Source organism: Sinocyclocheilus grahami, unplaced genomic scaffold, assembly GCF_001515645.1.
Source record: "Sinocyclocheilus grahami isolate Dianchi unplaced genomic scaffold, SAMN03320097.WGS_v1.1 scaffold69.1, whole genome shotgun sequence".
Lineage (NCBI taxonomy): Eukaryota > Metazoa > Chordata > Actinopteri > Cypriniformes > Cyprinidae > Sinocyclocheilus > Sinocyclocheilus grahami.
In genome coordinates this window covers 492,962-506,262 of record NW_015505248.1, presented here as the reverse complement: position 1 = coordinate 506,262, position 13,301 = coordinate 492,962, and the positions used below count along the sequence as shown (strand labels likewise).

General features: G+C 37.6%; 2 protein-coding genes across 2 annotated transcripts in view; both read left to right on the top strand.

Annotated features, from left to right (window-relative positions):
• The window catches only part of LOC107585316 (netrin receptor UNC5B-b-like), a 57,324-nt gene extending 51,736 nt beyond the window's left edge, over positions 1 to 5,588 (top strand). Inside the window, exons 12-18 of the mRNA XM_016272289.1 lie at positions 285 to 372; positions 1,711 to 1,879; positions 2,063 to 2,302; positions 2,392 to 2,541; positions 3,362 to 3,526; positions 3,651 to 3,829; positions 3,934 to 5,588. Coding sequence (XP_016127775.1) covers positions 285 to 372; positions 1,711 to 1,879; positions 2,063 to 2,302; positions 2,392 to 2,541; positions 3,362 to 3,526; positions 3,651 to 3,829; positions 3,934 to 4,099 — 1,157 coding nt within the window. The 3' untranslated portion in view covers positions 4,100 to 5,588. The remainder of the gene's footprint in view (positions 1 to 284; positions 373 to 1,710; positions 1,880 to 2,062; positions 2,303 to 2,391; positions 2,542 to 3,361; positions 3,527 to 3,650; positions 3,830 to 3,933) is intronic.
• Positions 5,589 to 8,487: 2,899 nt separating this feature from the next.
• Positions 8,488 to 13,301, top strand: part of LOC107585352 (myoferlin-like) — a 26,314-nt gene continuing 21,500 nt past the window's right edge. Inside the window, exons 1-5 of the mRNA XM_016272355.1 lie at positions 8,488 to 8,921; positions 11,122 to 11,230; positions 11,340 to 11,417; positions 12,251 to 12,397; positions 12,483 to 12,611. Coding sequence (XP_016127841.1) covers positions 8,806 to 8,921; positions 11,122 to 11,230; positions 11,340 to 11,417; positions 12,251 to 12,397; positions 12,483 to 12,611 — 579 coding nt within the window. The 5' untranslated portion in view covers positions 8,488 to 8,805. The remainder of the gene's footprint in view (positions 8,922 to 11,121; positions 11,231 to 11,339; positions 11,418 to 12,250; positions 12,398 to 12,482; positions 12,612 to 13,301) is intronic.

Here is a 13,301-nt window from a genome sequence, read left to right as displayed (position 1 = left end):
GAGAATTTGTCATTATTAAATATTTTATTTAGTTATATTAAATAATTATATGTGTATATATGTATAAATGCATGTGTCATGCTGTGTGTTTTGTCACACTTTTTTTTTTTTTTTTTTCCTACAGTTTGGATTTGAAAAATAGGTTTTACTGTTCTAAAAATGTCTACAAGCATCCTTTTAGCTCACATTACAGTGCAAAAACATTGTAATTATATACTGAAACTATTAGATTAGAAATTCTTTTTTTTTTTAATCCTCCCTCGGTTCTCCTTTTCCCTTGCCAGGGGTGAGCCTGTTGGTTCCACCAGGGACAATTCCTCAGGGCAAGTTCTACGAGATGTATCTCATTATCAGCAAATGGGAGAAAACAACGTAAGTCAGCTACTTGAAACTCTTTCTCAGTGCCCTGCCCCCATAACACTGTCATTTCCCCACATATAACGCTTGCATTTATCTGTCACTTTGTGCACTTGCAAACAGTCCAGTTCAAGACATTTCAACAGCCCTTGCAGAGCAATATTGACTGCACAAACATTGTGACCCCAATGGCAGCGCTAGGGAGAAAATAACATTTCAAAACTATGACACAGTGGAAAAACACAAACAAACAAAAATGTCTTGAAAACACTGAATGGTTGTCTGAGCTCTGACTTTTTTGCTGAGGCTCTCTCTCTCTTTTTACAGTGTTTATTTTTATTGTCAAATATGAAATATATAAATATCACTGTGCCTTCAGAGCTTGCAGACTGCAAGCTTTGTGTTTCTCACTATTTGTAGGTGCCATACATTTTCTCAAAACACTAATAATTACTGCCAGAGTCATGGCTCTGGGTTAACATATCCTAGGCCTTTTACACACTGAGCTCTGATGCGCATGTGGCAGACACAAGTTTGAATCTGGCTTGCAACATTTCTGTATCCCACTGCCCCATCTTTCTTTTCCACTATCCTTATAAGTGGCAAAACGAAAAAAATACATTACATTAAAGTGCCCCTATTATGAAAGGTTCATATTTTGGTTTTGGGAGTCCTCAACAACAGGTTGACATGCATGCAAGGTCAAAAAACACTTTCATTGTCTTATAATATGCATTTATTTTGACCTATTTGCTCAAGGACTCCCAAACGATTCTTAAACGATTAATTTTTCCAATACCCTCCTTTGCTTGACGCTAATTTGCTGTGATTGGTCCGATTGGTCTCATTTTTATCAGGCCTGTAATGCCTGATAAAGCAGCTTTTGTGAGGGCAGTGCTGCTTTGTGTACAGCGTTACCAGGGGAAAAAGGCGGCACCTAGTGGCAAAGAATGAATTTGCATTTTCATTCAGACCAACGGGAAAAACCAACAAGTTGGCGGGCAAAATGCTAATGTTTCATGTTGAGGTCAGAGTCGACTCTTTCTGTTGAGAGACAATAACTTTATACACGGTGCACTTACAGATTTAAAACTTGCCAGGATGATTTCATTCCCTTAGAGCTGTTGGACACTGCATGAAAAGTAATTTTCAAAAATCCATAATAGGGGCATTTTAAGTAAAAAAACAAACTATTTCCTCTCAAAAATTTCAATCTCAGATTACTCTAAATAAGAGAGTGCAAACTTTGGGATGTTGTGTTTTTGATGTTGTGCTCTTTAATTTGTATTTAGCGGCATGAATATCATTGTGAATTAGGGCTGCTGACCTCTCTTGCTCTGTGTTTTGTATCAGGTTGCCTTCAGATGGAAGTCAGACCGTATTAAGTCCGGTGGTGAGCTGCGGACCCTCTGGCATGCTGCTGAGCAGACCTGTGGTCCTAACTCTGCCTCACTGCGCCCAGCTAGAACCCACAGACTGGACCCTCACCCTCAAAATGCAGAACCATCAAGGTGCCTGGGAGGTGAGAATGACATCTCAAAAATGAGATAGGCTAGACCATTAGATAATGACACAGAGTCAGTGAAGATGGAGGGTGGGAAAAAGGAAGAGAACAAGATGGAGAGCATTTTATAAATAGTGATTTGGATAAATGAGACATATAATGAGGCATATTCTGACACACTCATTTCCTCCCGTCCACTAGGAGGTGTTAACTGTGGGAGAGGAGAGTTTGTCAACACCATGCTACCTACAGGTGGAGGAGCAAAGCTGTCATATTCTGATGGAGCAGCTGGGGACATATGGTTTGGTGGGACAGTCGGCTCCCCCTCGGCCAGCTTGTAAGAGGCTGCAGTTGGCCCTCTTTGCTCCCCGAGCCCCGTGCCTCGCTTTAGACTACAGCCTGAGGGTCTATTGCATACAGGACACCCCACATGCCCTTAAGGTCAGTCTGTCTGCCCCTCTTATTGAGTTTACTTTGCCAATAAATTGTTTAGTTTGGAAAGAAGCTAAAAATGTGTCCTCTTTTTGCAGGAAGTATTAGAGGTTGAGCGAAGTCTGGGTGGGGTTTTATTAGAAGATCCCAAACCCCTCCTCTTTAAGGACAGTTACCACAACCTGCGGCTATCAATTCATGACATTCCTCATTCTCATTGGAGGAGTAAACTCCTGGCTAAGTATCAGGTGAGAGATTTTATGTTGTTATTGGTTATATGAGTAAAATGTATCATTTATTTTTATGGTTAAACATTTTGGGATAAATACAAATATAATAATAACTGTCTGTGAAATGACTTTCCTTTTGTAATGTTAAGTGAAACAAAGAAGCTTATGATATACTATGTAACTGCTGTTCAAACGTTTGGGGTTGGTAAAATGTTTTAAATTATTTTGAATGTCTCTTATGCTCACCAAGGCTGCATTTTTTAAATCAAAAATACAGTAAAAAAAGAGTTTGTTGTGAAATTTCAATTTAAAATGACTGTTTTCTATTTTAATATATTTTAAAATTTAATTTAATATTGTAATGGCGAAGCTGGATTTTCAGCAGCTGTTACTCCAGTCTTCAGTGTCACACGGTCCTTCAGAAATCATTCTAATATGCTGATTTGATGCTAAGGTAACAGTTCTTATTATTGTCAATTTTGAAAATAGTTGTGTTGCTTAATAATTTTGTGGAAACTGTAACTTGCGGAAACGTTTTTCACGATTCTTTGGTGAATAGAATGTTCAAAACAACAGCATTTAATTTAATGCAATTTTATTTGTCTGTATGAAGGCATTGATTTTCTGACCTCAAACTTTTGAATGGTTGTGCAAATGTCTAATTGTTGATATTTTTTAAAATATAATTGTATAAAATTCTATATCTACATGTACATATTAGTATTATTAAAATGTGTACATCCACATTTGAGCATTCGCAGAAGTAATTCATGATGCTTCTTTCAAAAATAGAAAAAATTTAAATTTGCCTCTTAATTGTGCGCGTTTTGTTTTCCAGGAAATCCCGTTCTACCACATTTGGAGTGGGAGTCAGCGGCCGTTGCATTGCACCTTCAGTCTGGAGAGAGGAAGCCTGCTGGTTTCCCAGCTCACCTGCAAGATTTGTGTCAGACAGGTGGAGGGGGAGGGACAGATATTCCAGCTTAATACTGACATCCAAGAGGTACAGAAAACAGCAGGACGTAGATATATTATTTATTCTGTCGAATCACAAATGCATAATTTAATAACTACATAATAACGAGCACTGACTTGTTTTCCTGTGTGTTTGTGCATATACTTTTTAGACTTTGCCCCCCCACTCACCATTACCAGCAGGCGGTTCGTGTCTGCCTTCGTCTCAAGTGGGCCCGTATGCTTTCCGACTGCCCGTCTCCATACGCCAGAAAATTTGTGCCAGTCTGGATGCCCCCAGCGCACGAGGCTGTGACTGGAGAATGCTGGCTTGCAAGTTGGACTTCGACAGGTATGTTTGCCTGCATCTTTCACAGCACCAAAAAAATCAGCGCATTTATTTATACACGATCGATGATGAGAAGGATTTCATCTCTATCCACATCTCTCCCTTAGGTATCTGAACTACTTTGCAACCAAACCCAGCCCCACAGGTGTGCTGCTAGACCTTTGGGAAGCTTGTCACCAGGGTGACGCAGACCTGGTCTCCCTGGCGACAGCTCTTGAAGAGATGGGCAAGAGTGAGGTCTTGGTTGTCATGACGATGGATGGAGATTGCTGATCGGCAAATCAAAAAGTGTGAAAAGGGGATATATTTGCCACTAAAAACCTAGAATTAATGCAAGCGGATGGAAACTGCGTTCCAGTACATCGTTACAACTTGCCTTTTACCTCAGTTCCTTTGTGCTCATGCAGAATATTCCAAGGATCGCGACGCCTGTGAGCTGGGGTCAGGCACTCTGGATGATCTCCGAATAATACATATCAAAATGTAGCAAATGTGATGAAGCTGCAATCACAAAACAGAGATGTTGTTTGAAAAGGAAGTCGGTGCATTTGCTGGCATGGTTCCGATCAGCTCATGATTAAATGATAGTTGCATCATACTGATACACACTGATTCCCTGCAACACATACCAAGTGTGAAAGTACATGATCAAACACCATTGCACATCAAGCCGCTGGCTTTGTTTCCTAGCGACCGCCAGATGCTTAAAGACACTGAGATTCTGTGTCCGGTAAAACAGCAGTGTGCCAAGCTCCTCAGGAAACATGCTCACACACAAATAAACAAGAGTATAGATGGATAAAAAAGGCCAACCAACAAGGAGCTAAGATCATCTGCACTAAAAATAGCTTTCATAATGATTTCACTTTAGTTTGAAGCGTTATTTTCTGTGTGTCTTTTGAAATAGCATACAGGAATGAATTTGTGCGTTCTCGTTAACAGGGGGCCAAACTTTTTGCTGGAATTTAATCTTTTTTTTCTCTCTGATCATACCTTCATTAGCCTCCTTTATCTGTCTTTTTATATTCAGTCAATCATTTGTAATGCAGGAGAGCTTTCTGGTAAACTCATTAGTTTCCTATAGGGAACAGACTTTTTAAAGTTATTATCCCTATTTGTGGATCATTGTTTTTCACTTTTCTGTTCGTAACTGCTGTTATGCATTGTTTTTAAACTGCTGCGTCGTTGCATTCATCTCTGAGTGAACTTAGGCAGGATTGCAGTATAAATGTGCATTTAAAGGTTTTGTGATGTACTTCACAAGTAGAAGCTGATTTTTTGGTCATTGAAACTGAGATGGGATGAAATTGAAATGTTACACTGAGGTTAAATGTGCTTTGATCCTTCTTGGGAAAGCGTGCTTCAAATATGCTGCGCTGGTTAAATAGGATGAGAATTGCGTGGATGGCAGAAAGCCCTTTTCGGGGGTTTGATGCCAGTCAGTCGTGCTGTTTAAATTATAAATAGTAACCTTGAGAGGTTGCGTAAGTGCTCTGTTGATTGCAGTATGACCCACTTGCTCTTTATTGTCCGTTTTGACTTTCAGGTTTTAATGGGTTTCCCTTGAGTAAGCCTGAATGCCATGTACCGCTTATTATCAGAAGTCATATAATCAGTTGAAGTGGATGTTGGTCCTTTTTTTTCTTGACTTTTTCTTCACAAGTGTTCAAATGTATGGCAACAAACAAAACAAAAAGTGGACAGTATCTGTCCATGCCTGTAAAGGTGTGAATTAAATAACTGAGGTGTGTGTGTGTGTGTGTGTGTGTGAGAGAGAGAGAGAGAGAGAGAAAAATCGCGAGAGAGAGCTTGTTTACCCCAACCTATAAGTCAGTGTATATGAATGAACAGGCTTCATCATATCTGTTGTTCCTCCTTTCCCATTATAAGTACTATGCAAGTGCACAATAAAAAGTGAATCTGTGGACGTCTTGATGTCTCGTATATGAAGTACGTGGAATGGGAATGTTATTACTTTCCATCTTCTGATCACTGCTGTAACTAAGCTGTGGAAAACTGGACCTCTTAGGCCTCTCAGCTGTAATAAATGCAAACAAAATGACTGTAATTGTGGGTCAGGGTTCTATGACCTCTGTGTCGTTCCTCCTCATTTGTTTAGGAAGCTTTTTGGCAGTCACTTGCACCCTCATAATGAACAACAACAAGTTTATTTGGAGGATTATTTTTAACTCTCTGCATGACGAAGGCCGCAAAAAACATTGAAAATCACTGATGGATTCTGAACTCTGAACCTTTTAAATGGCTCTGAAATGTCTCCAGTCGTCTCTTAGTCAATGTTACATGAAAATGCCTTTTTGAACATGGCACATGTAAAGCTGAATGGGCTTTGCTTGTCTCTGGATGGTAGTTGCTGATTACGGATACTCGAGTGTGGCCGAACTTAACCTTTTTTTATTTTTATTTTTTTCAAATGTTATTTTATATCAAATATGGTACAGAAGAAGAAAGCTTTTGGGCAGTCACTTGCACCCTCATAATGAACAACAACAAGTTTATTTGGAGGATTATTTTTAACTCTGCATGACGAAGGCCGCAAAAAACATTGAAAATCACTGATGGATTCTGAACTCTGAACCTTTTAAATGGCTCTGAAATGTCTCCAGTCGTCTCTTAGTCAATGTTACATGAAAATGCCTTTTTGAACATGGCACATGTAAAGCTGAATGGGCTTTGCTTGTCTCTGGATGGTAGTTGCTGATTACGGATACTCAAGTGTGGCCGAACTTAACCTTTTTTTATTTTTATTTTTTTCAAATGTTATTTTATATCAAATATGGTACAGAAGAAGTCTTGAGTTTTTTTTTCCAATGTAATGCTGTAAAGTAATACTGTACATAAATGTTTAGACTTCTTACTGTAACTAAATATAATTTTTATGCAATAAATTATATTTCCTAGTTTAACAAGTGAAGTGTGTTTTTGTGTCACTTAAAAATGGAGATTTTTTTTAAATGTGTTTTATTTTATTTTTTGTCAAGATTTTTCTTACAGGGTCTTCTTTGCATTAAATCATAAAATCACAAAGTTGAAGCCAAGAGCTAACTATTTCATTCTCATAGTAATCAGATTGTAGTATCGCCAGTTGAAGCTTTTTTTAAGGACATATTAAATGCATTACAGGGTGAAGAGCCTTTTCCCCTTAGTCTTTGTAGACTTGTTACAGAGATGTGGAGAAAATGTGTTTTATTTAATTTTTTGTCAAGATTTTTCTTACAGGGTCTTCTTTGCATTAAATCATAAAATCACAAAGTTGAAGCCAAGAGCTAACTATTTCATTCTCATAGTAATCAGATTGTAGTATCGCCAGTTGAAGCTTTTTTAAGGACATATTAAATGCATTACAGGGTGAAGAGCCTTTTCCCCTTAGTCTTTGTAGACTTGTTACAGAGATGTGGAGAGGATGCATTCTTCCGTTTATCTCTGAGATAAAAGTGTTCATAATGCCCTGGAGAGGAAGCAAGAGCGATTGAGAGAGTGAGAAAGGGTTTTTAGTGTCTGGATATTGCCCTCGGCAGCTGCAGTGAGCTTTTTGGTTTGAGCAAGAGACCTGTTTCATCATTTGGTTAAAATGGTTGAATAGACATGTAATCATATATTGCCTTCTGCTCTGAGTATCTATTCCATCTTTCCCAAGAGCCATTCACAGGCTTTTCCAGCACTTAACAATACACCAAATAAATTGCCAGACATTCTTTCAGTTCAGCTTTATTATGAATCTGTTCCGCACAATCATTTATAAAGAATTACATCTTGCATGGATTTTGGAAATTATATTTCCTACGTGAAATTAGTTTTATACGGATTAACTGACCATTATGTCATGTAAATTTAGAATAAAAACGAATGCTTTAAAATATAGAATAATTCACTTGAGACAAAAATGCACTTCAACCCAATTTATTAAGTTGTCATTTACCACCATCGTCTGGTAGTTAAAGGAACTAGGCTACACAAGTTGTAAGTCTTCTGTGATGACTCATAGTATAAACAAAGTATCAAATAACTATAATATTTATTTTTAATGTATTTTTTCCCCGATTTATATATGTGTATATATATATATATATATATATATATATATGCTTTCACTTTTCCTTAATCTTTTCCAATCTGGCGATGTCTGAAACTTTGTATTACGGGCACTTTCTGTGTTAATTTGCCTCTATGAAGAATCGTTTGTTCTATTACTCAGTTGTATGTCGCTTTGGATAAAAGCGTCTGCTAAATGAATAAATGAAAATGTAAATGCAAAAATTAAAAATGATTTTTATTTTTTGAGTGAAGTTTGCTTTTAACGAAAACTTCGCAGGTGAACGCGATGCTAGCCAGTGTCCGTTTGCTGCCTGGTGAAAACTGCCCTGACAAACTTGTAACTTTTGTTGTTTTTCTCCACTTATAAATCGCTTTTGATAAATAAGTCTCATAAATATGCATCTATGTAATTAATCTCCCGCCACACGGTGGAGCCTTAGTACAGGTCAATTATTATTCAAATTCATAATTGCCTGTGTTTGCTGCGTGTTAATATAGACACAGACCAGCGAATAAGAAAGGATTCACTTCAGTGTAGGAACTGTTGATTACACTTCGCTCTTATGCGTTTATTTTTTCCTCGGATCTGCTAAATCCAGTTGGAGCCACATCATCACCAGATCTACATTAACTTTGCTTTACCAAAAATGACTCTAGTTTCTCAAAGCAAACAGGCTATATATTAATTCTAAGCATCCAAATTAAAATAATAGTGAAAGATCTGTTTAACGTTCAATATAAAAGGAACAAAGTTGTCTTTGGTTCCTGTGGCTGCACAGACTCATGGTCCCTCCTCTCATTCAGCGCTTCTCATCTCTCCGACTGGCACTTCTCTCTCTGATGGTCAATGTTTCTGCTCTTGATGATGAAATTCATCTATTAGGTCGACGTCTTCTGTGCAACAGTAATTCACAACATTTGGCAACATGTTGAAGGTGGTTGTTGAATCCGCCAATGGAATTCCAAAAAAGACACTTGGAATTCCAGATCCTATTGCAGCAGTCATCTTTAAGGGTAAGTCTTCACGTTTTCCCCTCAATAGGTTCTTTTTTATTTATTTACTTTTTATTTATTTGCGTTTGCTGAGTTAAATGATGTGTTTGAAAACCTAATTAAACCTAATTAAAATAGTTAACGAAGTTTAACTAAAAAGTTGAGCTGTCGATACCTTTTATATAAATATGTATAAATATGACGTTTTCTATAGCAACATAACATGGTATCGTACGTTTTTGTCTCATACATTTGGGATATGTTTGCTTACATTGAAAAGAACAGCAAATTTCCTTATAAGGGATTGGAATGACCCATCGTTAGGGAAACACGTTCCTCCCCTACACTGTAATGAGTGAAAATGGGCAGTTGTTATTTCAGCCTTAAAGGCACAATATGTACGTTTTTCTTAATTAAAATATCCAAAAACCACTAGAACAGTGTTATATATTTTGCTGACTTGTGTACTTACATTATCCCAAATGTTTAGAAGAATGTTTAGATTTCAGTGTTGACAGACTGAATCACCAATCTATATACAAGCATTTAAGAATGGAGAAATGTCCTTGTTAAATTCACAGTTGCCTTTGGCCTTATTTGGGCATTTAAATTTGCTTTTGTAGAGGAAATTCATTTGGAGGAAATTCAGGAAGTTTTACATTTGACAGATTTTAATCATAGTTTATGACTACAGTTTCTTTTTTCTTCTTCTTCTTCTTTTATATCTTTTGGACGTGTTCTTTTCGAAAGACCACAGTGATTGTTTGACAAAGGAAATGCCAGCAGATATTTTTGGCATTTAAATAAATAAACAAAAAGAAAAAGAGATTATATTTCCTGAATATTTACAGGGAGGGTTTAAATATTCCAAAATTATGTTCCAAAACAGACAAGCTAAGGCCAGCAGCTCTCTGAAGTATGTTTGTAATGCAATAAGCTAGTCATCAAAAAACCTTTCCAGGGTGATCAAGACCGTAACACAAAGTAGTCTGATTTATTTTGTGATTATGACAAATGACTGTACGATTTCCATGTATTACACAACAGGCAGGTTAATCTCCATATGATGTTGAGTCTTGTCCATATGGTGAATGTATCAGCCGTGATGGTGCTGAGCAAACAGGATGTGCCTGTATGTGTATGCTTGGGATGTAATTTATTTATGTTACACTCTTACTCACTTCACATTGTGTGTGTCTCCACAGAAATTGTAGACAATATGTACATAAACTTAGGCAGTACAGAAGAGTTGTTTCCTCAGGCGTCCCCTCTCTGAAGTTACTCTTTTTATCCCCTCTGCCTGGCACAAGTCCCTGGCCTGGTGTAATTGCTTCCAGCTGTTTTCCCTCTGCTTCGTTCTCAGTGCTTGTATTTAAGCTTTTGGACCTGCTGTACTGTAGGATTTAAAGGGGACGTATCATGGAAAATAGGCATACTTTAAAATTTACAGCACAGTTCATTAGACATCACAACCACATTGTTTTTTTTTGTTTTCAAAATTGATAATAATAAGAAATGTTTCTTGAACACCAAATCAGCAAACAGTATTAGAATGATTTCTGAAGGATCATGTGACACTGAAAACTGGAGTAATGGCTGCTGAAAATTTAGCTTTGAAATCATAGAAGTTTTAAATTGTAAGAAAATGTAACACTATTACTGTTTTACTGTATGTTTGATCAAATAAGTGCAGCCTTGGTGAGCATAACAGACTTCTTGAACAATGAACAATACCTAGTCAAAGACAAAAAGCCACTGCAAGTTTTGAAATCTTCTTGAAGGAATTTTAGATTCAGACATGATTTTTAATGTTATGGAATGATTATAATAGGGTTGTGTAAATACAAGGATGCTGTTTTATTCTTGACATCTGTATTTTCCCCATGTCGAAATGTGGTGGTTGAGTCCACCCAAGCTAAATCCTGTTGCTGTTTCACCCTGATTCATCAGCCATTGCAAAACTACAAATGGTGTTTTTAAGGTGTCATTGTGAGCGCTTAGTCAGAGAGTTCTGACTGGACTTGTCCTGGGTGAGAAAAGCAGAAGTGAAACCGAATAATGTAATCTTTGTTTCCCAATTTTTCACCTTATTTTTGATTCTAAGTAGTGAAACAACCCCAGAGAAAGTTTTCATAATGGAAGTTTTCAGAATGCGATTTTATACTCTACTGTATATAAACTATATGTCCAATTTGTAGACATATTGAAGTTTGCTTCCCTGTTTAGTATTGTTTTCTTCTACTTTCTAGATTTATTGGTTCTGCAAAGATATATCTTAAAGAATTGGCTGCTGGTCAGACCAGATCTCTTCCTTCCAAGAACATTCCTCTAATTAATGAGAAGAAACAGGAATTTGGGGTAAATATTTTTGTACAGTATGGACTAAAACAAAAATGATGATGCTGACTAATTTAGAATAATCTAGCATAACTCTTCTAACTGTATTTCTCTGCATTTACTACTTTAGGCAACTATCAGTTTAATGATTGGTTATGAGCCTCCTGCAAGTACTGTCCCAAACCCAAATGATCAAAACATGGGAGATGCCCAGGCTGGAGAAACTGCAGGTATTTTTATTTTCTTACATCTTACTGTCCTGTTGTTCTTTTTTTAACCTGTTGCCCTACATGTCTGCAATAAGCTTTTAGGCATTTGTGTTTGCATACTGTATGGAAATGATTGATGCAAATGAGAGACAGAACATGGATCACTCACAAACAAAAAGGACACACTACCAGAGCCTGCCACATTGTCTCTGTGTATCTAACGATAATGATGATTAATATTGTAACTAAGATGGAAAACTAGGTCATTCAGTAATCAATACAAAATTGCAGTCAAAATTACTGTATAAACACATTAACATGTAACCACCCACATTTACATATCAACACCTACGTATTCAGCAACTTGGCAAGGTTTTACTTTGTGACGTCAACATAAGTCATTTACATCTAGATACATTAAAGGTACAGTAGCAAAAACTGGGATCACTGTGCCAGTATCTTTCCCAATGGTACACTTTTGTACCTTATTTAACCTCAAAAGGGTGCTTAGTAGTACATTAAAAGTACATATTAGTACCTAAATGGTACATTTTAGTTTGTTTTGAAAGGGTACCCACCCCAGTTATTTTTATATGTTTCTTTTTATTTATGTATGTATGTATGTATGTGTATATATATATATATATATATATACCCGATTCCAAAAAAGTTGGGACACTGTACAAATTGTGAGTAAAAAAGGAATGGAATAATTTACAAATCTCATAAACTTATATTTTATTCACAATAGAATATAGATAACATAACAAATGTTGAAAGTGAGACATTTTGAAATGTCATGCCAAATATTGGCTCATTTTGGATTTCATAGGAGAAAGGTGTTGATAGCGATGAAGATGCAGGTGATGTGGCTGAGCCAGGGGCACCTGGAGTTTCTCCCTCTGGACAGCCAAAAAAGATGGTTCGTACAACTCGGAAGCGACAAAAAACTTTGTCCAACAAACCCCAAGATTTCCAGGTATGTATTCCTCTTGCTAAACATCCTATCTGAAAAGTTGGTGAACTTTTAGCTTTAATCTGCTGACATTGTTATTTTTACGTAGATCCGTGTTCGAGTAATTGAGGGTCGACAGTTAACCGGCAATAACATAAAGCCAGTCGTCAAAGTAAATGTGTGCGGACAGACACACAGAACAAGGATCCGAAGAGGAAACAATCCATTTTTTGATGAGGTATTTTGGTTTCAGAAGAGCCCATCTGACTTTGTTAACAAAGAAAGCTTAATGTCTTATTGTTGGTCAATAAATGTTTTTTTTCTAGAGAGAAAACGTCTTGAGTTACTTATGTAACCATGGTTCCCTGAGTAGGGAACGAGACACTGCGTCCTCTAGGGGTCGCTATGGGGAACGCCTCGTCGTGACCCGTGTCTGAAGCATACATGGAAAAAGCACCAACTCGTTGGTCAGCGACAGCCATGACGTCACTACCGGTGCGACTATAGTATAAATAGGCGCTGGGAGCTACACATTATTCACTTCTTAGTCTGAAGCTTGCGTCCGGAGCATGGTAAGAAACCTAGAGGACGCAGGTTTTGTTCCCTACTCAGAGAACCATGGTTACATAAGTAACCCGAGACGTTCCCTTTCATGGGAGCTTCAAACTGCGTCCTCTAGGGGTTGCTATGGGGAACGGTATACCCACGCCACCATGTTGAGGGGAGTGCAAGCCAGAACCATGGCGAGCACTAAGAACCAACTCTACCATATTGCTATGGGAGTCGCCCCTGGGACGTTAAGACGGCTGTCAGTGACGTTATTCCCTACGGCCAAAGGCCTAGGCTACATACCCCAAAATACTTATCCTGTTAGGGCCAGACTCCTGGGCCCGGGGTACAGCTCAAGGCTTGGAATCAGAAATAGATT